Source organism: Nerophis lumbriciformis, linkage group LG36 (assembly GCF_033978685.3).
Source record: "Nerophis lumbriciformis linkage group LG36, RoL_Nlum_v2.1, whole genome shotgun sequence".
Taxonomy (NCBI): domain Eukaryota; kingdom Metazoa; phylum Chordata; class Actinopteri; order Syngnathiformes; family Syngnathidae; genus Nerophis; species Nerophis lumbriciformis.
Window position 1 is genome coordinate 24,635,723 of NC_084583.2, and position 26,252 is coordinate 24,661,974.

General features: G+C 40.8%; 1 protein-coding gene across 1 annotated transcript in view; it reads right to left on the minus strand.

Annotated features, from left to right (window-relative positions):
* Window positions 1-588: 588 nt before the first annotated feature.
* reep2 (receptor accessory protein 2) overlaps window positions 589-26,252 on the minus strand; it is a 48,700-nt gene continuing 23,036 nt past the window's right edge. Inside the window, exons 3-8 of the mRNA XM_061930201.2 lie at window positions 24,422-24,498; window positions 24,124-24,244; window positions 20,287-20,400; window positions 14,407-14,587; window positions 8,033-8,196; window positions 589-1,700 (exon numbers count right to left, since the gene is read on the minus strand). Coding sequence (XP_061786185.1) covers window positions 1,632-1,700; window positions 8,033-8,196; window positions 14,407-14,587; window positions 20,287-20,400; window positions 24,124-24,244; window positions 24,422-24,498 — 726 coding nt within the window. The 3' untranslated portion in view covers window positions 589-1,631. The remainder of the gene's footprint in view (window positions 1,701-8,032; window positions 8,197-14,406; window positions 14,588-20,286; window positions 20,401-24,123; window positions 24,245-24,421; window positions 24,499-26,252) is intronic.

The window sequence follows — 26,252 nt, forward strand, 5'->3', positions numbered from 1 at the left end:
ACCACTTTCATGTGGTATTAGACAGAAAGGAGGAACTTTTTTTCTCCTCCATTTGAAAACGTGGACGTTATCATCACTACTGTCTGATTACAATCAATGCAAGTCATCAGAATCAGGTAATACACCAACTTATATTCTTGTCTTCATGAAAGAAAGGAATCTATATGTGTTAAACATGCATGTATATTCATTAAAACACCTTTAACATGTAAACAAAAACGGCAAAATAAATAAATATAAATTATATACTGTATATATCAATGTATGTATGTATGTATATATATATATATATATATATATATATATATATATATATATATATATACATATATATATGTATATATATATATGATATGTGTGTGTATGTTACTCATCAGTTACTCAGTACTTGAGTAGTTTTTTCACAACATACTTTTTACTTTTACTCAAGTAAATATTTGGGTGACTACTCCTTACTTTTACTTGAGTAATAAATCTCTAAAGTAACAGTACTCTTACTTGAGTACAATTTCTGGCTACTCTACCCACCTCTGGATTTAGGGCTATATAAATAAACATTGATTGATTGATTGATTGATTGATTGATAATACCAAAACCACAAATCCATTTACTCTCCTTTAATAGCAGTTTTATTACCGATACATGACCAAGTAAGATACCATTGTTCCAGCACACACACTTTTGTGTGTTTCACAAGGAAATTTGGTGAATTGGCACAAATAGACAAATGAGAAACTCAGTGCACAATACTACTGGAAGCTGGAAAATCATTAATAAATATTCAAGTGTGGCACGAACGCCGCATAAAAATGCGAAATAAAGAGGAATTCTTCTCACGAAATGTTCCAGCAGTAGGCCTGTGAAGACCTTTCAGTCAATGTGGGTGAAAAGACGCAGTGGTGTGCATTAGTGTCTTTGTAAAAGAGAGGAACGAACAACAAAAATAAGTCAAAGCATTAAAAGTTGAGATGTAGTAGTGGAAATGCTGCATGAGTAAACAGATGAAAGCCCGGAGAATAAGGCAAGCAAGCTCGCTTTCTATTTACACTTTGCTACTATTTACAGTCTTCACCAGGAGGCGGACTTTGTCTCCCTCTATTGGTTTAAAGAAGCGTTACATGCTCACAACTGAACCCCATAAGACCATGGGCCAAACTCTCAATCCAGACAGGAAAAGAACAAAGGAGGAGGGAAAGTTAAAAATGCAGTCACATCTGTGCAGTAGGAGTTATTGCCATGGAGGCAAATGATATAAAAGAAGGAATTACACCACAGAGCGAAATAAGAAGTGAAATCAACCTTCAGAGTTGTAATTAAATAAGGGCTGCAACTCCAGGAGGCACACAAGTAGCTGAGAGAAGATCCTGCTAAGGACCCGAATCTGAACTTTGCCCAGTCAGACTCCCTTAGCGGCTTAAAATGCACTAAAATGAAAGTAAACAGAGATTTGTATTCTTATTTTGAAGTCCTCTCAGTGACCGGATGATCAGGTTACTTCCTACAATCCTAAAGATAAACTAAGAAATATTGGGAACGCCGACTGCACAGAGTAAGAACTAAGCTAAATCTAAATCCAGACCGTGTGTGTGCTGACAGGCTGTGGGAGGTCCAAGTGGACACGGACAGACCTTCACGGCGGCATCTCCGCACTTGACGTGGTCTTTTTCTTTGGTGGCTTCTTCACCGTTTTGGATTGAGTCTTCTCAAGAGAGGAGCGGGACAGGAAATGTAAGAAATACAAAAAAAAGTGAAGAGGAACTGGTGAGGCAGAGAGACAATACAGCATATTACAGTTTTTCTTTAGCACCATCTGCAGGTAAGACGTAGAATACATCAAACCCCCTTTTTTTTTTTTTTTTGCAATCAAGTTTCCCGTCTTTCTTCCTATTTTTCCTGGAATAGTTTGTGTTTTTTTGCACAGCAAAGATAAGATTCTTCTACAAAACACAAAACCAGTGAAGTTGTCACGTTGTGTAAATGGTAAATAAAAAGAGAATACAACAAATCCTTTTCAACTTATATTCAATTGAATAGACTGCAAAGACAAGATATTTCATGTTCAAACTGAGAAACATAACTTTTGTTTTGCAAATAATCACTAACTTACAATTTAATGGCAGCAACACATTGCAAAAATGTTGGCACAGGGGCATGTTCACCACGCCTTTCCTTTTAACAACACTCAGTAAACGTTTGGGAACTGAGGAGACACATTTTTGAAGCTTCTCAGGTGGAATTCTTTCCCATTCTTGCTTGATGTACAGCTTAAGTTGTTCAACAGTCCGGGGGTCTCCGTTGTACTATTTTAGGCTTCATAATGCACCACACATTTTCAATGGGAGACAGGTCTAGACTACAGGCAGGCCAGTCTAGTACCCGCACTCATTTACTACTAAGCTACGCTGTTGTAACACGTGGCTTGGCATTGTCTTGTTGAAATAAGCAGGGGCGTCCATGGTAACGTTGCTTGGATGGCAACATATGTTGCTCCAAAAGCTGTATGTACCTTTCAGCATTAATGGTGCCTTCACAGATGTGTAAGTTACCCATGTCTTGGGCACTAATACACCCCCATACCATCACACATGCTGCCTTTTACACTTTGCGCCTATAACATTGCGGATGGTTCTTTTCCTCTTTGGTCCGGAGGACACGACGTCCACAGTTTCCAAAAACAATTTGAAATGTGGACTCGTCAGACCACAGAACACTTTTCCACTTTGTATCAGTCCATCTTAGATGAGCTCAGGCCCAGCGAAGCCCACGGCGTTTCTGGGTGTTGTTGATAAACGGTTTTCGCCTTGCATAGGAGAGTTTTAACTTGCACTTACAGATGTAGCGACCAACTGTAGTTACTGACAGTGGGTTTCTGAAGTGTTCCTGAGCCCATGTGGTGATATCCTGATGTCGGTTTTTGATGCAGTACCGCCTGAGGGATCCAAGGTCACGGGCATTCAAAGTTACGTGCAGTGATTTCTCCAGATTCTCTGAACCCTTTGATGATATTACGGACCGTAGATGGTAAAATCCCTAAATTCCTTGCAATAGCTGGTTGAGAAATGTTGTTCTTAAACTGTTCAACAATTTGCTCACGCATTTGTTGACAAAGTGGTGACCCTCGCCCCATCCTTGTTTGTGAATGACTGAGCATTTCATGGAATCTACTTTTATACCCAATCATGGCACCCACCTGTTCCCAATTAGCCTGTTCACCTGTGGGATGTTCCAAATAAGTGTTTGATGAGCATTCCTCAACTTTATCACTCTTTTTTCTTGTTTTCACGTGTTATTATATATGTATTTTCTTTATTTTGCCTTTTGGTTCGGGACCCTTTGGGACTGTGTGACAAGGGGTGGCACTTTCGGGACTTCTGGATCTGCCTCCCGGGAGCCTTTTGGCCATGGAGACCAGCTGCTGGGTCTCTGCCACGCCAGAGTCCGTTTGGAGAGACTGGAGGAGATGCGGATGAAGAGACAGGGCTGTGGAGCTAGCACTGACAGCCTTCACAGTGTCTTGGCTGAATGAGCAGGTATCGGACACCTCAGTCATCTTAGACGCATCCTGGCTCATCCATGCTGACTGGACACTGGCCGAGAATTAGTGGGCGGCCGCGAGTGGAGTCAGCTCCCTTGGTTGCTTTGTTGGGTCTGCTCCTGTCTCTGGCCATGTTCCCTCGACCCCAGCAGACGATGGCGTGGAACACCGCAGAGGCCACCACAGTGTATATGTTTCTTTGACTTTATATTCATAGCTGTATGTAGAAGTGGCTGGTTGCAACAGCTCTGCTCTTTTAATGTGTTTGATGTCCTTTGTTTCCCTATTACACACATGTAAGAGGGATGTGTGCTATGGCTATGAGTTTTTTTGTTTTTTTTCCTCAGTCTGGACCCCCTCACCAGGGGCCAGACTTAGACCGAATTGTTTTTTGTCTCCTTCCCCCCATTGTTGTATCTCAGTGTTTTTGTAGGAGGCGCCGAAAGTTGGCAGACCCGTCAGCGATCCTGTTCTGTCTCCCTGTAATGTTCGTCTGATCTTGAATGGGATTGTGCTGAAAATGTTCATTTCCCCTCAGGGATTAATAAAAGTATTTCTGATTCTGATTCTGATTCTTTTTGCCACTTGTGCCAGCTTTTTTGAAACATGTTGCAGATATCAAATTCCAAATGAGCTAATATCTGCAAAAAATAAAGTTTACCGGTTCGAACGTTAAGTCATACTTGCCAACCTTGAGACCTCCGATTTCGGGAGGTGGGGGTTGGGGGCGTGGCGGGGCGTGGTTAAGAGGGGAGGAGTATATTGACAGCTAGAATTCACCAAGTCAAGTATTTCATACATATACATATATATATATATATACAGTCAAGAAAATAAGTATTTGAACACCCTGCTATTTTGCAAGTTCTCCCACTTAGAAATCATGGAGGGGTCTGAAATTTTCACTGTAGGTGCATGTCCACTGTATGAGAGATAACCTAAAAAGAAAAATTCAGAAATCACAATCTATGATTTTTTAACAATTTATTTGTGTGATACAGCTGAAAATAAGTATTTGAACACCTGTCTATCAGCTAGAATTCTGACCCTCAAAGACCTGTTAGTCCGCCTTTAAAAGTCCTCCTCCACTCCACTGTATTATCCTGAATCAGATGCACCTGTGTGAGGTCGTTAGCTGCATAAAGACACCTGTCCACCCCATACAATCAGTAAGACCCAAACATTCAGCATGGCTAAGACCAAAGAGCTGCCCAAAGACACCAGAGACAAAATTGTACAACTCCACAAGGATGGAAAGGGCTACGGAGAAATTGCCAAACAGCTTGGTGAAAAAAGGTCCACTGTTGGAGCAATCATTAGAAAATGGAAGAAGCTAAACATGACGGTCAATGTCAATTGGAGTGGAGCCCCATGCAAGATATCGCCTCGTGGGGTCTCAATGATGCTAAGAAAGGTGAGGAATCAGCCCAGGACTACACGGCAGGACTTGGTCAATGACCTGAAAAGAGCTGGGACCACTGTTTCCATGGTCACTGTTGGTAATACACTAAGACGTCATGCTTTGAAATCATGCATGGCACGGAAGGTTCCCCTGCTTGAACCAGCACATGTTAAGGCCCGTCTTAAGTTTGCCAATGACCATTTGGATGATCCAGAGTCATGGGAGAACGTTTTGTGGACAGATGAGACCAAAATTGACCTTTTTGGTCATAATTCCACTATGCGTGTTTGGAGGAAGAAGAATGATGCGTACCATCCCAAGAACACCATCCCTACTGTGAAGCATGGGGGTGGTAGCATCATGCTTTGGGGGTGTTTTTCTGCTCATGGGACAGGACGACTGTACTGTATTAAGGAGAGGATGACTGCAGCCATGTATTGTGAGATTTGGGCCAAAAACCCTCCTTCCCTCAGTCAGATCATTGAAGATGAGTCGTGGCTGGATCTTCCAACCCAAAGCACACAGCCAGGAAAACCAAGAAGTGGCTTCGTAAGAACCATATCAAGGTTCTGGAGTGGCCTAGCCAGTCTCCAGACCTAAATCCAATTGAAAATCTTTGGAGGGAGCTGAAAGTCTGTGTTACTCAGCGACAGCCCAGAAACCTGACTGATCTAGAGAAGATCTGTGTGGAGGAGTGGACCAAAATCCCTCCTGCAGTCTGTGCAAACCTGCTGAAGAACTACAGGAAACGTTTGACCTCTGTAATTGCAAACAAAGGCTACTCTACCAAATATTAATGTTGGTGTTCAAATACTTATTTTCAGCTGTATCACACAAATAAATTGTTAAAAAATCATAGATTGTGATTTCTGAATTTTTCTTTTTAGGTTATCTCTCATACAGTGGACATGCACCTACCATGAACATTTCAGACCCCTCCATGATTTCTAAGTGGGAGAACTTGCAAAATAGCAGGGTGTTCAAATACTTATTTTCTTGACTGTATATATATATATATATATATATATATATATATATATATATATATATATATATATATATCCTGAAAATATGCAAACAAAACTGTGTTTAGATAATTGATACTTCAAACTTGCATAAATAAATATTAAGGAATATAACATAACTTGGCTTCTGAGAGCTTCAAAATGTAATGGTAAATGAAATGGTAAATGGGTCGTACTTGTATAGCGCTTTTCTACCTTTTTTTAAGGAACTCAAAGCGCTTTGACACTATTTTCCACATTCACCCATTCACACACACACATTCACACATTCACACACTGATGGCGGGAGCTGCCATGCACGGCGCTAACCAGTCCCATCAGGAGCAAGGGTGAAGTGTCTTGCTCAAGGACACAACGGACGTGACTAGGATGGTAGAAGGTGGGGATTGAACCAGTAACCCTCAGATTGCTGGCACGGCCACTCTCCCAACTTCGCCACGCCGTCCCAATAATGAAAAAAATGCTAAAGTTGTTGTTAAACAAGCAATTATTTTAATAATGAAATATGGTCATTTTAAATGAATTATTATGATAATTTAAAATCAATTATTTCAAATATGTTTATTTTAATGTACAATTCTATGGCTGGATGTAATAAGGAGTCAGGAAAAAATACAATTAATTTTGATGTTTTTAGCAAAATATAGTAAAAATGTATTTATTTTTATTTATTTTTTATTAATAAATATATTTATTTTTAGGTAAGATAAACATAATAATACAATTTATCTCTAGTCTGGATGATTTAGTTCTTGTCACCCTGTTGTCCTCCCGTCATGAAAAAAGGCTGTCCTCACTCAGGTCCGCATGGAGCTGAAGGGGGCGTGGCTTCCAGCTCCGGCTGAAAATCGGGAGATTTTCGGGAGAATATTTGTCCCGGGAGGTTTTCGGGAGAGGCGCTGAATTTCGGGAGTCTCCCGGAAAATTCGGGAGGGTTGGCAAGTATGCGTTAAGTATTAGGGCTGCGAATCTTTGGGTGTCCCACGATTCGATTCAATATCGATTCTTGGGGTCACGATTCTATTATAAAACGAATTTTTTTTTTCCGATTCAACGCGATTCTCGATTCAAAAACGATATTTTCCCGATTCAAAAGGATTGTCTATTCATTCAATACATAGGATTTCAGCAGGATCTACCCCAGTCTGCTGACATGCAAGCAGAGTAAAAAGCTTTTATAATTGTAAAGGACAATGTTTTATCAACTGATTGCAATAATGTACATTTGTTTGAACTATTAAATGAACCAAAAATATGACTTATTTTATCTTTGTGAAAATATGAGATGCGATGCGGTGTATATTGTAGCGTCCCGGAAGAGTTAGTGCTGCAAGGGGTTCTGGGTATTTGTTCTGTTGTGTTTATGTTGTGTTACGGTGCGGATGTTCTCCCGAAATGTGTTTGTCATTCTTGTTTGGTGTGGGTTCACGGTGTGGCGCATATTTGTAACAGTGTTAAAGTTGTTTATACGGCCACCCTCAGTGTGACCTGTATGGCTGTTGACCAAGTATGCCTTGCATTCACTTGTGTGTGTGAAAAGCCGTAGATATTATGCGACTGAGCCGGCACGCAAAGGCAGTGCCTTTAAGGTTTATTGGCGCTCTGTACTTCTCCCTGCGTCCGTGTACACAGTGGCGTTTTAAAAAGTCATACATTTTACTTTTTGAAACCAATACCGATCATTTCCGATATCACATTTTAAAGCATTTATCAGCCGATAATATCGGCAGTCTGATATTATCGGACATCTCTACATAGAATAATGCAATTTGGATGGCAAACAAGGTTGTGAATATGGTGAGTATCATAAAATAGAGAGTAAACCAAAATATAGCATCCTAATCCATTACTCTCTCCTGTTTCAGAGGTGAATGCACTTAAATGCATACACACACACACAGGACCAGCCCCTCCTTAACCTGACACACACAGCTCCTCAAACACCTATTTCTGTCTCCTACACTAGTCTTGATGAGGTTTGCTAGACGTTGGTGGTTTTCTAAAATATTTTGGTTAAAAATGAAAGACATTTTTCAGGGATGTGTATACATAAATGCATGTATGCATACCTCTGTTTTTGCTGCAGCTTTCTTGGTAGTCTTGACAGTGGTGCTGCGCTTGGGGGCCCTTTCTACCCCATCCTCATCAGAGTGTTCAGTCCTTGTGTCTGATTGGTCCGAGCTGTGTTGGGACAATGTCTCCTCTGCAAGGGATGCAGCTGCCGAAGAGCGAGCTGCGGATTCGGATGGAAAATAAAGAATAATGAATTGGCTGATTTGATTGATGTTTGAACGCATCACACTACATGAACTGCTTTGTGTGTTTTTAAGCTACAACACACTCGCAGTACAGTGGAACCACGATTTATGAACCCCTATTGTACCAACTTTTCGTTTCACAATCCACAGTCTGAATAAAAATATGCTTTGGTGTACAAACTTTGTCTCTGTGCACGTTCCTTTATCCACCCATTGTGTGCCTGCAGCGCAGCTATTTTGTGCCCGCCAGCACATTCCTAGTTAGGTACTGTGCTAATTACTACTTTGTGTGGTTTTGTGGTTTTTTTAGCTTTTTTTTTTTTAGTTTTGCTAGCCTCTCTCTCTCTTACTTCTGCTGCAGAAGATTAACCAACAAGGCAAAGTGGATTTTATTTTTAATTCATCATTTTTCATCATTTTAGAGTCATGGCTGTTAAAAGCTGAGGAGTTTTGTGATTTTAAAAGGGGAACATTATCACAATTTTAGAAGGGTTAAAACAATTAAAAATCAGTTCCCAGTGGCTTATTTTATTTTTCGAAGTTTTTTTCAAAATTTTACCCATCACGCAATATCATACCTGCCAACTTTTGAAATCAGAAAAACCTAGTAGCCAGGGTCCAGGGGCCGCAGGCCCCGGTAGGTCCAGGACAAAGTCCTGGTGGGGGGTTCCTTCGCCCCCCTACGCAAAATGATTATTAGCATTCAGACAGGTTAAAATGTTGCTAAAACCATCACTTTTCTATCAGTCACAGTGACTTTTCAAAACAAAAATATTACAGCAAAAATCATATGGGTTGATTGACATGTTTATTCTGTAAGCTAACTTCAATAGTTTGAAATTATTTTGACAGTTAATGCCAGTTATCCTGTCAACCTTTCACAAGACTTCTATTTGTTCATTGAAAGTATAAACACTTTTTACAGTAAACAAATGGTAAAACAGTACTAAACAATTCCATAAAAAAAAAAAATTGGTGTCATTATTAACTTTCTGTCCAAGCTTGTATAATCTACTGCCTTGTTCAATTGTAGAAAATATTCTGTGTCTAAAATTCACATTTCTATCACAATTATCATACTGTAAACATGGTAAGCTAACTTCATTAAAATTAATAGTCCTGTCAATAGCATGGAATTACAAAAATTAAATTAATTTAAGCCATCAGACACTTGAAAAGTGGCACATCACATCTCTAATGTAATCATTTTAACTTTTCAACAGAAATAGCACTGCAAAAATATTAAGGACATACTTCTGTATTTTGGTAGTTATGCTGTCAACATTTAACAAGATTTCTTCAACTTGGACTTGAAAGCATAAATAGAATAAACACTTTTAACAGTATAACAGTACTAAACAATTCCAATAGATAACATTGGTGTCATTACCTTTTTGTTTGCTCAATTATTGCCTCCGTAAATAAAACTTCGGCATTTATCACATCCAAAGAATCTGTTTGGGCGACGAAAAACGTTGAAAGTTTTCCACTTGTATCGCTAGCAACGGCATTAGACTTGTGTTTTTTTGTCCCAACGTGGTCTTTTACATCGCTAATTCCTCCGTGTCCGATCGAAAAATCTTGTCTGCACAAGGTGCAATTCGCGTAGTTTTCACCCTTTTTGGAACGGATAATTATTCCCGGATAGGCTTTTGAATATTCTTCACGGAATGACTGCAGTTTTCTTTTCGGTTTAAGACTCGTTTGCGATTTTTCTCCGGCTGATTCCATGATCGTTCGCTCGTTTGGAAACAATGGCAACTGGTGCCTCGTGCTTGGCAGCGGTGCTATAAATAGCCTCGCGCATGGCATTCGGAATGGCTCGGTAGGAAGTTACGGGAAGCAGTGTCGATTGTCATTGTTGTTACGCGATTTCGTGAATAAAACTTAAAAAAAAAAAAAAAAATTTAATTAATGAAAAACCGTATTTGTTATCACTGCAACCGTAACCCGGAATAGGTTGATGAAAACAGTACTAATTACGGGAAAACCGGAGTAGTTGGCAGGTATGCAATATCCCTAAAGAAAGCTTCAAAGTGCCTGATTTTAACCATCGTTATATACACCCGTCCATTTTCCTGTGACGTCACACAGTGAAGCCAACACAAACAAACATGGCGGATAGAACAGCAAGGTATAGCAACATTAGCTCGGATTCAGACTCGGATTTCAGCGGCTTAAGCGATTCGACAGATTACGCATGTATTGAAACGGATGGTTGTAGTGTGGAGGCAGGTAGCGAAAACCAAATTGAAGAAGAAACTGAAGCTATTGAGCCATATCGGTTTGAACCGTATGCAAGCGAAACCGAGGAAAACGACACGACAGCCAGCGACACGGGAGAAAGCGAGGACGAATTCGGCGATCGCCTTCTAACCAACGATTGGTATGTGTTTGTTTGGCATTAAAGGAAACTAACAACTATGAACTAGGTTTACATCATATGAAATACATTTGGCAACAACATGCACTTTGAGAGTGCAGACAGCCCATTTCAGGCGCGCTAAGAACATTTATTTTTCCACGATTTCAGCACTCAGGTTAACCATACCTAAATAGACACAAAATACTGCATTACACAAGACTACCCAAATGTACTCAAATGATTGAAAAAAATAAATGTTTTTAAGCTAAATTATTGGTAAACACAGTTTATGTATAATAACTTACGTAAAACCGCGAGTAATGAATAAAGTTTTCATCAATTAATATATTCTGTAGACATACCCTCATCCGCTCTCTTTTCCTGAAAGCTGATCTGTCCAGTTTTGGAGTTGATATCAGCATCTGCTTTGAGTGTCGCAGGATATCCACACATTCTTGCCATCTCTAAATGTGGAAGTAGTGTCAAAGCGCTTTGAGTACTTTGAAGGTAGAAAAGCGCTATACAAGTACAACCCATCAATTTCTTCATCTCTGTCGTAGCATAGCTTTCGTCGGTAAAGTGTGCGGAACAAACGACTGACCATTTCGTCGGCTTTCCCCACACCCTCGTATTTTGAACAAATTTCGTCCAATTTCTTGCCACTTTGGCATCTTTGGGCCACTGGTGCAACTTGAATCCGTCCCTGTTCGTGTTGTTACACCCTCCGACAACACACCGACGAAAGTGAGAAAATGGCGGATTGCTTCCCGATGTGACGTCACAACGCTCCGAGAGCGAATAATAGAAAATTCACCCATTTAGAGTTGGGAAATCGGTTAAAAAAATATATGGTCTTTTTTCTGCAACATCAAGGTATATATTGACGCTTACATAGGTCTGGTGATAATGTTCCCCTTTAAGTGTGTGTGTGTGTGTGTGTCAGCAGGGCGACTGCACAAATGGACAGTTCAGCTAGTTGTTGTTTTTTTATTTAATAGAAAGTTTATCCATCCTCCACTTATATGATATACAGTAGTGCGGGAATATTCAACTAAATTGTTTTGGGGGCCACAATTCCAGAAAGCTTAGGACCGGGTGGCCAGACTTTCCCCTTCACATTATACTTTTTTGTATATTCCAGAGAACCAGCATCTTCTACTGTAGACGTTTAATTGTGTGATTTGGTTTTAAATGACCTGCGGTGAGGTGGCGACTTGTCCAGGGTGTACACCGCCTTCCCTCCCTGCTTGGCACTCAGCATCAAAGGTTGAAATTGGGGGTTAAATCCCCAAAAATGATTCCCGGGCGCGGCGCCACTGCTGCCCACTGCTCCCCTCACCTCCCAGGGGGTGAACAAGGGGATGGGTCAAATGCAGAGGACAAATTTCACCACACCTAGTGTGTGTGTGTGAGACAATCATTGGTACTTTAACTTTTAACTTTCGCCCGAATGCAGCTGAGATAGGCTCCAGCGTCCCCCGCGACCCCAAAAGGGACAAGCGGTAGAAAATAGATGGACGGATGGGTTTTAAATGACCTGCAAAAAAGCTCGTCAAAGATCATCTATAGCAGTGATTCTCAAAGTGTGGTACTGGTATGCCACCTAATTAAATATTCAAACTTTTACTGTTGTTAAGTAAAATACCTGCCTTGTTTTTAATATATACTTAGACCTACTACGCTGCTGTATTTTAATATTGGTCATTATGGTGGTACTTGCAGAGCCAAGTTTATTTCTGAGGTGGTACTTGGGAAAAAGAAGTTTGAGATTGAGAACCACTGATCTATATGACCACATTCTAGTGTTTTTAAGAAACGTTTCTATTTAAGAATCCTTTTCAAGAACTAAATAAGTTGGTAAATTAAGGTTTGACTGTACTGTACTTTCAGGCTGCTGTGGCAGCAACTGAATCTTCTGCTTCTGTGGTGTTTGGACACAAACCAAACAATACCTCCTTCCATACTTGCCAACCTTGAGACCTCCGATTTCGGGAGGTGGGGGGAGGGGCGTGGTTGGGGGCGTGGCTAAAAGGGGAGGAGTATATTTACAGCTAGAATTCACCAAGTCAAGTATTTCATAGATTATATGTATATATATATACATATATATATATATATATATATATATATATATATATATATATATATAACAATATACGACAAATCATCTCAAACCACAACAAAACAATTGCAAATGAGCCGTCGGCCCCCAGACAGAGCGACTCCAAAACCAACAAAGCATGCAACTGTCGAAAGAAACCTGATTGCCCCCTCAACGGGGGGTGCTTACAAACATCAGTTGTCTACCAATCTAAGGTAATACGCAAGGACATTAACACATCCGACACATATGTAGGATTAACCGAGGGTGAATTCAAAACCAGATGGAACAATCACAAGGCTTCTTTCAGGAACAAAAACCTGCGAAATACCACAGAACTCAGCAAACACATTTGGGACCTCAAAGACAATAATGTTGAATATTCAATAACATGGCAAATTCTTGCATCCAGCACACCTTACAATAGTGGTAATAAAAGATGCAACCTATGCTTGAAAGAGAAACTGTTTATTATTTATATTTATTAGTCCAGACCTGTCATCCCTCAACAAGCGCAGCGAAATTGTAACAACATGCCGCCATAGACGGAAACACCTCCTAGGTAACACATGAGCCAATCACCACGCCCCTAGGCCAGCCTGTACCAACCCACTCTGTGCCCTATATAAACCATGGTATGCGAATGCTCCCATTAAAATCTCCTGATGATTGAGGGTACCCCCCCTCATGAAACAGGCCTGTAGAGATGAAATAGTCTTGTGATTTTTTTCCCACACACATATATATATATATATATATATATATATATATATATATATATATATATATATATATGCATAAGAAATACTTGTCGTTCAGTGAATTCTAACTATATATATATATATATATATATATATATATATATATATATATATTTGTATATATATATGTATTTTATTATATACATATATTTATTTTATTATATATATATATATATATATATATAAAATAAATACTTGAATTTCAGTGTTCATTTATTTACACATACACACACACATAACACTCATCTACTCATTGTTGAGTTAATGGTTGAATTGTCCATCCTTGTTCTATTCTCTGTCACTATTTTTCGAACCATGCTGAACACCCTCTCCTGATGATGCATTGCTGTGTGGCACGCACAAAAGTGCTTTCATCAAATGCACTAGATGGCAGTATTGTCCTGTTTAAGAGTGTCACAACATTGCTGTTTACGGCAGACTGCTTTACGGTATACAAAAACGTCTTCATGGACCTGAGTCCGCCTGAATTTCGGGAGATTTTCGGGAGAAAATTTGTCCCGGGAGGTTTTCGGGAGAGGCGCTGAATTTCGGGAGTCTCCCGGAAAATCCGGGAGGGTTGGCAAGTATGCCTCCTTCATAATAAAAGTAAAAGGCACTGTTTCGATTTCTGAAAAACTGATTTTGAAAATCTCAAATCAATATTACGTTTCTCAAACATCTCCCTGATTCTTTCACTTTAGTTTTCTCCAACTGGTATCAAGAGTTGAGTACTAAACTCTGCATTCAGTGCACACAGCTTGTGCTCACAAAGCCACAGTCTCTCACGCAGGACTCACATAACACTCATTGTCTTTATCACAGTCCTTCAGGCTTTTTTAAAATCCACTGGGCCAGAGTGACATCTGTCCAGCTTTAAAATTGGCTCTAATGTTTGCCATACAGTACTTACTCTCACGCAGACGTGCATAGTTGAAAGAGCGAAAGCCATGTGTCTTACTCTGCCGTGCAGCGGTGCTCTTGGCCCGAGGCAGCGTGCTGGCCCCCGAGCTCATGTCGTCCACAGATTCCCGCCTCATGCGCCCGTCCGAAGAGTGCAGAGACAGCTCATCCTCTGCGTTGATGAGAGTCAGGTCTTGCATGCTAAAACTGCGCAGCTTGTCCGACAGCACACCCTGCCCCTGCACAGCACAGCAACCAACAAAGCACGCATGTTACATGTGTAGGGATGGGGGCCTTTCACATTTTAACGAAGAGGAATCAAAAGCGGTACTCAACGCTACCAATTTTATACTTTTGCGTGTGTAAATAAATGTTAGTTGTGTAATAATAAAATCTGTCTATGAATGCTCTCATTCATCCAGTCATTGAATGGACAGAATTTCTAGGCGCAGTCAAGGCGTTGAGGGGTTCCGGTTTGGTGGCTGCAGGATTAGGTCTCTGCTTTTTGCAGATGATGTGGTCCTGATGGCTTCATCTGGCCAGGACCTTCAGCTCTCACTGGTTCGGTTCGCAGCAGAGTGTGAAGCGACTGGGATGAGAATCAGCACCTCCAAGTCCGAGTCCATGGTTCTCGCCCGGAAAAGGGTGGAGTGCCATCTCTGGGTTGGGGAGGAGATCTTGCCCCAAGTGGAGGAGTTCAAGTACCTCGGAGTCTTGTTCACGAGTGAGGGAAGAGTGGATCGTGAGATCGACAGGCGGATCGGTGCGGCATCTTCAGTAATGCGGACGCCGTAACGATCCGTTGTGGTGAAGAAGGAGCTGAGCCGGAAGGCAAAGCTCTCAATTTACCGGTCGATCTTCGTTCCCATCCTCACTTATGGTCATGAGCTTTGGGTTATGACCGAAAGGACAAGATCACGGGTACAAGCGGCCCAAATGAGTTTCCTCCGCCGGGTGGCGGGGCTCTCCCTTAGAGATAGGCATCTGGGAGGAACTCAAAGTAAAGCCGCTGCTCCTCCACATGGAGGAGTCAGATGAGGTGGTTCGGGCATCTGGTCAGGATGCCACCCGAACGCCTCCCTAGGGAGGTGTTTAGGGCACGTCCAACTGGTAGGAGGCCACGGGGAAGACCCAGGACACGTTGGGTAGACTATGTCTCCCGGCTGGCCTGGGAACGCCTCGGGATCCCCCGGGAGGAGCTGGACGAAGTGGCTGGGGAGAGGAAAGTCTGGGCTTCCCTGCTTAGGCTGCTGCCCCCGCGACCCGACCTCGGATAAGCGGAAGAAGATGGATGGATGGATGGATGGATGGACGGATGGACATTCAATCGATCGCAACTGGACTGTTTGGTTTGTCTTACATAATGTTTCGCCTCTCATCCGAGTAGGCTTCATCAGTTCATGCTCAGAGACTTAGATCGGTCAGATGTAGTCTAACGACTTGTGGAGGGGGGGCGTGGCCTGCGGACCTGCAGCGTAGCGGGGCATGCCAGGACCGGCTTCGAGATCTGCTTATCTAATCACCTGTCGCTCTGTTAAAAGGCAGCAGCCGGGGAGGAGAGGAGAGTTGGAGTTGGAGTTGGAGCACGAGCGAGAGCAAGAGAGAGACAGACCGAGAAAGACAATTGCTGAAAAGCACCAGAAAGACATTATTGAGAAAATAAAACAGTATTGTGAACCTGGAACTGAACTGCCATGTCGGTGATTGGTGGTCCGAGGAACCCGGGGGAAGGAAACTTCCACAATTTGCCTCTCCTCCCCGACTGCTGCCTTTTAACAGAGCGATAGGTGATTAGATAAGCAGGCCCAGGTGGGCCATCTACGCACCTGTCGCTGATCTCGAAGCCGGTCTTCACTGCAGGTCCACAGGCCACGCCCCCCTCCACACGACTGATACCAAAACCTCAAATATTTATACTCCAAAACCAGGAGGGTGTGCCTGGGCAAGGATGGTTTTGCCCTAACTTAGTGAGAAAAAGTGCTTTAATGCAAAACAAGAAATCCTAACTGTCAAAGCCAACGACAGTCGAAGTGTAATTTCCCCTCGTTGGTATTGAGGTATTGTGTGGCAAAACGATCGCCGTGGATCGACTACTACCAGTCCAAAATAGTCTGAATCACCCACGTTAGCATTCCATTCAGTTGTAAACAAATGGAACAAAAACATTCTAGTCACATTCTGTGACCAGAATGTTTCTAACTCATGTTAGAAACATTCTGTTATTTGTTGAAGGTTAAATTGCAGAGTCTTTTAGGAATGGTTGAAGGGTTGTGGGAGACAGGTGGTGTCGCAGTCTACCTCCTCTGTTCAGGGATGGTTTTTAAACCATGACCTTGAGGGAAGCCATCTCGGTCAAGGGTGGCCATCTATGTCAGTCTAGGCTAGACATAGATGCATGTCCTCTTACATCTCTAGAGGACCTGCATAAGAGACACTGCAACAGGAGAGCAAACAGCATCCTCAAGGACTCATCCCACCCTGGTCACCACTGGCTTGAACTTTTGCCCTCAGGGAGGCGTTATAAGACCATCAAAGCAAGGACAAATAGACTGAAAAACAGTTTCTATCCAAGAGCTGTTATTGCCCTAAACTCTGCACTTACCTGAACACTCACCACTTTATTACCTCTGATAAAGATTGTCGGAGGCAGATATTTACATATATCCGAATTTAAGTTGTACTTCTTCCATTTCTTTGTCATATTTGAAAACAGCTCGCGTTTTCCATTTCTTCTCTTGATGCTCTGTCAGCAAGTAAACTGTGTGTGTAAACCTTGAGTTCTTTGGAATGTATTATGGCTAGCATTTGTTTTGTCTACAGAGATGGGACGAGAGAGAGGGTGGTGGGATCGGGAAGACAGACCATTTTGGGAGGCGCAATAGAATGTTCTAGGGTTAGGCTGGTCTCAAAATGTATATTGGCAAAGCTTTGAGAATATACAACAAAATACCTATTCTGTCTCTGGTGTTTTTTTCAACTCAGCTTTAAAGTGTCGTAAAGAGCTTGGGAGCGAATTGTGACTTGAATTCCCTGGGAGGAACAACTGGTCCAAAACGCAACAAGATCTACTGTGCAATATGTTTTTTTAACATTTTATTATGTTTTTCAATTTTAAATTGTTTTATTATTGTTGTTGTCTTAAGACTATTTTATGTAGGTTTGTTTTAAAATCACTGAGCTGGATTGCTGTCCAATTTCGTTGTTTCCATACAATGACAATAAAGGTATTCTGATTCTGACTAGATCTGACCAATCTAAGTCTAAGACTAGATCTGACCGATCTAAGTCTATGAGCATGAACTGATGAAACCTACTCGGAGAGGCGAAACATCTTCTAAGACAAACCAAACAGTCCAATTGCTATCATATGAATGCCCTGAGAACAATTAAATCTATTTTTTCCTAATTCAAAATGCACTAATTTTAATAACTGTGCTGTCTAATTGTTGTATTTTGTTTCATGTTGTTGTATTGTGCACTAGTGTATAGGCTAAAATGGTTGTTGCCTGGCTAGGAAGTACGTGCCTGTCGAGTCTTATGTTGCACCCTACCAATAAAAAGGCATACCTGCCAACTTTTGAAATCAGAAAAACCTAGTAGCCAGGGTCCAGGGGCCGCAGGCCCCGGTAGGTCCAGGACAAAGTCCTGGTGGGGGGTTCAGGCTTCGCCCCCCGACGCAAAATGATTATTAGCATTCAGACAGGTTAAAATGTTGCTAAAACCATCACTTTTCTATCAGTCACAGTGACTTTTCAAAACAAAAATATTATAGCAAAAATCATATGGGTTGATTGACATGTTTATTCTGTAAGCTAACTTCAATAGTTTGAAATTATTTTGACAGTTAATGCCAGTTTTCCTGTCAACCTTTCACAAGACTTCAATTTGTTAATTGAAAGTATAAACAGTATAAACACTTTTTACAGTAAACAAATGGTAAAACAGTACAAAACAATTCCATTAAAAAAAAAATTGGTGTCATTATTAACTTTCTGTCCAAGCTTGTATAATCTACTGCCTTGTTCAATTGTAAAAAATATTCTGTGCCTAAAATTCACATTTCTATCACAATCATCATACTGTAAACATGGTAAGCTAACTTCATTAAAATTAATAGTCCTGTCAATAGCATGGAATTACAATTCAAATGTAGTTTTTTTGTAAGCCTTTCAAAAGAATTCAAAATATGAAAAATTAATGAAAATTAATTGAAGCCATCAGACACTTGAAAAGTGGCACATCACATCTCTAATGTAATCATTTGAACTTTTCAACAGAAATAGCACTGCAAAAATATTAAGGACATACTTCTGTATTTTGGTAGTTATGCTGTCAACATTTAACAAGATTTCTTCAACTTGGACTTGAAAGCATAAATAGTATAAACACTTTTAACAGTACTAAACAATTCCAATAGATAACATTGGTGTCATTACCTTTTTGTGGCTAAAATCCAAATGTATTCTATCAGATTGATCATACTGCAAAAATGATATGGTAACTTTATGATAAGTTTACTTGAAGTGGCATAAAACACTGAAAGTGATTGTTCCTATAACCCCTTTGTTTCAAATGTTTGTTCCACTTGTGGCAGTCGGGCACCAGCATACCGTCTTTGACAACTTGAAGTGGCATAAAACACTGAAAGTGATTGTTCCTATAACTCCTTTGTTTTAAATGTTTTATGCCACTTCAAGTTGTCAAAGACGTGCTGTGAAATACAGCCGACAGGATTGCGCACCAAACACGAAGCAAGGCCAAAGTGCATGCATGGTGCAGGAGAACAAAGGACTTCTTTCATTTAAGGTTTGTGATAAACCATCAAACTCATTCGTTAAAAGGACTCTATAGTAATATAAAGTGAGTTTTTCTGGACATTATCATGCAAGAAAAGTTTATTTTTGGGACCGCGATCACCGCGTAATGATTTTTAAAGGTTGCATTACAAACATTTAACTGTCCCATGTGATCAGCCAGTGCGATTGGAAGTCCATGCTCAATTATTGCCTCCGTAAATAAAACTTCGGCATTCATCACATCCAAAGAATCTGTTTGGGCGACGAAAAACGTTGAAAGTTTTCCACTTGTATCGCTAGCAACGGCATTAGACTTGTGTTTTTTTGTCCCAACGTGGTCTTTTACATCGCTAATTCCTCCGTGTCCGATCGAAAAATCTTGTCTGCACAAGGTGCAATTCGCGTAGTTTTCACCCTTTTTTTTTTTTAATTAATGAAAAACCGTATTTTTTATCACTGCAACCGTAACCCGGAATAGGTTGATGAAAACCGTACTAATTACGGGAAAACCGGAGTAGTTGGCAGGTATGTAAATGATAGGGACACGTTTGTTACTGGTCATTTCTAATACGCTTCTGCCTTGGATGCCTCGTAGGCAATACGCAGCTAGAATTATGTGATACTTGTTAACATTGACAAATGTCGTGTTTTAAGACTGCAATATTGTGCATTGGACACTTATTACGCATGTCTGAGTGCTAGCTCTTAGTAGCCTATAGCCTACCATGTTTACCTTCTGTAAATGACTTAAATACAAGAACCTTGTGTGCTTATTGGAAGGCATTTATTTGTTAACTGGCTGTCCATTAAACGCACTGCAGGACTGCTTGTATCGGAGCGTTTATATCAGAGATTTAGATGCAAGTCGTTATAATCCGATTTTGCTTGCCGATATCTGACATCACTGTCGGATTGGGACACCCCTGCACTATATTGTAGCATATTGCTGTTTTATCCATCTCCCAGCTATAGTAATACAATCATCCCTTAGCATTATGCAGTGCAATATAAGTATATCACCAAATAAGCAGCTTTCTAATTGAATATTTCTAAAACCATACTTTTTTATGCTAGTATTAGATTGTCTATGTGAACTGATGCAGTAGTTAGTGAAATGCAAGTCTGTGCGGAGCAGACCTCACCTTGGTGGCTGCAGTGACCGCGGCGTTAGCAGCCAAGTTGAGACCCCTCTTTCCAAACCGCATCATGGTCTCATAGCTTCTGTCCTTGGCCTGTGCAATGTATTCATCGATCTCCTGCAAGAAGACAGGCAAAGAGAGGAAGCAAAAATGAGCCAGGAGGCAAAAAATGTGAGGAAACCTCATGTGAGACCAATGTTCCCTCTAAGGTGCGCGCCTGTGCAATTGCGCACTGCTCAAGCGTCCTCTGCGCATGGCAAATCTATGTCACGCACAAAATCAAATAAAAAACAAGCGCATAACAATTTTCGACACACGGACACGACGGAGAAAACCGTTTTCGTCATCATTGTTCAAATATTGTAAGGTCTGTCGAGACACTTTGAGGACATGAATTCCATCCATCACTTTACTGAGCAAAACTCTTTATTGTCGGCCATAAACACATCACCAAAACATTAGTAAAAAAAATTATATCTAGCAAAAGTGGTCATTTTCTGCAGTACAAACCAGACCAAAAGCAACTTTGTTATATCAACAGCAGCCGCTCGCTATTTCTCACTTGCGCCAACACATGCACATACGGCACTTAGCCAGTGATGCGTTTACAGCCACACAAAAAGTCGGAAAACTTCAACACCACACATAGTGTAATTTCAGGTTGTTACACTATGATTTACCAATCAAATGTGTGCTTATTCTAGTGTCATTTATTAGGAATCTTTCATTTATAAATATTAATCATGAAATGCTGTTAGTATATTAAATAAATACTAATAATTTTACTAACAGGAAGTTGCAGGAATGTACACATGATTTCCTGCTTACATCTCATTGTGCAACATGTGAATGTCTGAAAGGGGTACAAATTATTTCCAAAGCAGGACCTCCACCCAGACAAACAATACAAGTTCACAGTACATGAAAAACAATATTTGTTGTTATTGTCATTGTAAGTGGGCCTAAACACTTATATTAGAAAATAACCTCATGGAAATGACTGCTGTCATTTTATTATAATAATAAGAGAATGTTGTCTGTCTATCTCATACCTGCCAACTTTTGAAATCAGAAAAACCTAGTAGCCAGGGTCCAGGGGCCGCAGGCCCCGGTAGGTACAGGACAAAGTCCTGGTGGGGGGTTCAGGGACGCAAAATGATTGATTGCATTCAGACAGGTTAAAATGTTGCTAAAACCATCACTTTTCTATCAGTCACAGTGACTTTTCAAAACAAAAATATGACAGCAAAAATCATATGGGTTGATTGACATGTTTATTCTGTAAGCTAACTTCAATAGTTTGAAATTATTTTGACAGTTAATGCCAGTTATCCTGTCAACCTTTCACAAGACTTCAATTTGTTCATTGAAAGTATAAACACTTTTTACAGTAAACAAATGGTAAAACAGTACTAAACAATTCCATTTAAAAAAAATTGGTGTCATTATTAACTTTCTGTCCAAGCTTGTATAATCTACTGCCTTGTTCAGTTGTAAAAAATATTCTGTGCCTAAAATTCACATTTCTATCACAATTATCATACTGTAAACATGGTAAGCTAACTTCATTAAAATTAATAGTCCTGTCAATAGCATGGAATTACAATTCAAATGTAGTTTTTTTGTAAGCCTTTCAAAAGAATTCAAAATATGAAAAATTAATGAAAATTAATTTAAGCCATCAGACACTTGAAAAGTGGCACATCACATGTCTAATGTAATCATTTGAACTTTTCAACAGAAATAGCACTGCAAAAATATTAAGGACATACTTCTGTATTTTGGTAGTTATGCTGTCAACATTTAACAAGATTTCTTCAACTTGGACTTGAAAGCATAAATAGTATAAACACTTTTAACAGTATAACAGTACTAAACAATTCCAATAGATAACATTGGTGTCATTACCTTTTTGTGGCTAAAATCCGAAAAACGTTGAAAGTTTTCAACTTGTATCGCTAGCAACGGCATTAGACTTGTGTTTTTTTGTCCCAACGTGGTCTTTTACATGGCTAATTCCTCCGTGTCCGATCGAAAAATCTTGTCTGCACAAGGTGCAATTCGCGTAGTTTTCACCCTTTTTGGAACGGATAATTATTCCCGGATAGGCTTTTGAATATTCTTCACGGAATGACTGCAGTTTTCTTTTCGGTTTAAGACTCGTTTGCGATTTTTCTCCGGCTGATTCCATGATCGTTCGCTCGTTTGGAAACAATGGCAACTGGTGCCTCGTGCTTGGCAGCGGTGCTATAAATAGCCTCGCGCATGGCATTCGGAATGGCTCGATAGGAAGTTACGGGAAGCAGTGTCGATTGTCATTGTTGTTACGCGATTTCGTGAATAAAACTTTTTTTTTTAATTATTTTTTTTAATTAATGAAAAACCGTATTTTTTATCACTGCAACCGTAACCCGGAATAGGTTGATGAAAACCGTACTAATTACGGGAAAACCGGAGTACCGTATTTTCCGCACTATTAGCCGCACCTAAAAACCACAAATTTACTCAAAAGCTGACAGTGCGGCTTATAACCCGGTGCGCTTTATATATGGATTAATATTAAGATTCATTTTCATAAAGTTTCGGTCTCGCAACTACGGTAAACAGCCGCCATCTTTTTTCCCCGTAGAAGAGGAAGTGCTTCTTCTTCTACGCAAGCAACCGCCAAGGTAAGCACCCGCCCCCATAGAACAGGAAGCGCTTCTTCTTCTACTGTAAGCAACCACCCGCCCCCATAGAAGAAGAAGAAGCGCGCGGATATTACGTTTCATTTCCTTTGTGTGTTTACATCTGTAAAGACCACAAAATGGCTCCTACTAAGCGACAGGTTTCCGGTTCATGAAAAGACGCAATCTCTCCATCCGCACACGGACTACTATTTCACAGCAACTGCCTAAAGACTTTCAAGAAAAGCTGGCTACTTTCCGTGCATATTGCAAAAACAAGATAGCTGAAAAAAAGATCCGGCCAGAGAACATTATCAACATGGACGAGGTTCCACTGACTTTTGATATTCCTGTGAACCGCACTGTGGATACAACGGGAGCACGTACGGTGAATATTCGCACCACAGGGAATGAGAAGTCATCCTTCACTGTGGTTCTAGCTTGCCATGCTAATGGCCAGAAACTTCCACCCATGGTGATATTCAAAAGGAAGACCTTGCCAAAAGAGACCTTTCCAGCCGGCGTCATCATAAAAGCTAACTCGAAGGGATGGATGGATGAAGAAAAGATGAGCGAGTGGTTAAGGTAAGTTTACGCGAAGAGGCCGGGTGGCTTTTTTCACGCAGCTCCGTCCATGTTGATATACGACTCCATGCGCGCCCACATCACGCTGGTTTTTAATATATTATTAAAGTTTGACTGACCTATCTGACTGTTTTTTTGACATTCCTTTAGCGCAGTTAGATGCGGCTTATAACACGGGGCGGCTTATAGGTGGACAAAGTTTTGAAATATGCCGTTCATTGAAGGCGCGGCTTATAACCCAGGGCGCCTTATGGTGCGGAAAATACGGTAGTTGGCAGGTATGCTATCTGTGTTGGCCCTGAGATGAGATGGGGACTTGTCCAGGGTGTACCCCGCCTTCCGCCCGAATGCAGCTGAGATAGGCTCCAGCACCCCCCGCGACCCCGAAAGGGACAAGCGGTAGAAAATGGATGGATGGATGGATGGAGATTGAAGTTGTTATTTATTCAGGTTTGGGACAGGTGTGCTGCTGGTGTAGCCACAGTGTGCACGTCTGATGTTGCTCACATGGGCTCCACTCAATGCTCAGGGACTTTTTGCCTTTGCTCACACACATGAACAATTAGAGGGAACATTGTGTGAGACGCACCTTTTCCTTGTTGGACAGGGTTGGGTGGACAAATTTGCGATAGAGAACACTGGAGCCCTTGGTGTACGGAGACAGGAGCCAGATGACAAAAGCGATCTTCAGCTCAAAGTAAAAAGGAAACCTGTGCAATTTAAACATAAAAAGGCCTCAACAGCAGCACATGTGCATTAAAAAAAAAAAGGAAACAGTCCTTTAATAGTGCAGAACTCTAGGCACTGGAAACACACGTCAGTTGATATTATATAAGCGTTTATTTATTTAAAGTGGACTGAGAATGTTGATGGGACTCCTGACTCACCATGATAGGAACAAGTCTGTGGCCGTCTCTGCTGTAGAGAACAAGGCAAACACTATCCAGTACATCATCCACTTCACCTGAGTGCAAGGAAACACACATATTACAAAATGCAACATACAAATGCTCACAGCATGCAGTGAAACAGGCGCTAAAACACATTGAGATTAACAAGACACGCGTGCACACTAAATGCAACATATGCTAGTCAGTACGCATGCTTTCACCTCCCAGAGACACAAAAGGGAATGTAGGGCATCATTGCCAGGCAACACAATGTGCTTAAATCAAGACAATAACAAATTAGCCTAAAACAATCAGTCTTTAGAAATGGCACAAATTATCAGGATGCTGATCATTTTAAGCAATATTAAGAAATAATGACCTACATGTAATTAAAACAACCATAAATTCAGTGAATTGAACACTAAACAAGATCAACCATCCGATCTAAAAATGGCGTCATGCACATGTTCCTTCTGTCGCCGTCTGCTTGAGTGGAGACGAGAAGGGGTTGCTATGGTAACCTGCCAGGAAGGATGAGATTGTTTTCTCGTGCAAATCCAGGCGCCGAGCCAGGCAGAGAGCTGCTGCTGCTGCTCCAACTCCCCCTCACTCCCCCACCCCACCTCTCCTCTTACTTATTCTCATCCTGTGCAGTGATGAGGTAAGCAGGGAGGACCCCATTTGTTTACGATTCTCAACTACATTCACCGAGCATTTGAACTGCTCTGCAGCTCTAGTTGCCTAGGGATGGTGGATATGGCCTACAATCTATATTGTGATTTATAATGCAGCCTCCTGTGATAACGATATTTATCACAATATGTAAATATTAGAACCATTTCAAAACGGGTTAAAAGGCTCCTCATTTGGCTGCTGATGTATGCGCAGAGGTGGGTAGAGTAGCCAGAAATTGTACTCAAGTAAGAGTATTGTTACTTTAGAGATTTATTACTCAAGTAAAAGTAAGGAGTAGTCACCCAAATATTTACTTGAGTAAAAGTAAAAAGTATGTTGTGAAAAAACTACTCAAGTACTGAGTAACTGATGAGTAACATATACACACACACACATATATATATATATATATATGTACCAAAAAGCCCTTGATGAAAGCGGATACAATTTCACCCTCACCTATGAACCCACGCCAGGAAACCAGCCAAAAAAGAACAGAAAACGAAACGGCATCATCTGGTACAACCCCCCCATACAGCAAAAACGTCTCAACGAACATTGGACACAAATTCCTCAACCTGATTGACAAACACTTTCCCAAAGACAACAACCTAAGAAAAGTATTCAACAAGAACAACATCAAATTGAGCTACAGCTGCATGAACAATATACGACAAATCATCTCAAACCACAACAAAACAATTGCAAATGAGCCGTCGACCCCCAGTCAGAACGACTCCAAAACCAACAAAGCATGTAACTGTCGAAAGAAACCTGATTGCCCCCTCAACGGGGGATGCTTACAAACATCAGTTGTCTACCAATCTAAGGTAATACGCAAGGACATTAACACATCCGACACATATGTAGGATTAACCGAGGGTGAATTCAAAACCAGATGGAACAACCACAAGGCTTCTTTCAGGAACAAAAACCTGCGAAATACCACAGAACTCAGCAAACACATTTGGGACCTCAAAGACAATAATGTTGAATATTCAATAACATGGCAAATTCTTGCATCCAGCACACCTTACAATAGTGGTAATAAAAGATGCAACCTATGCTTGAAAGAGAAACTGTTTATTATCTACCGTCCAGACCTGTCATCCCTCAACAAGCGCAGCAAAATTGTAACAACATGCCGCCATAG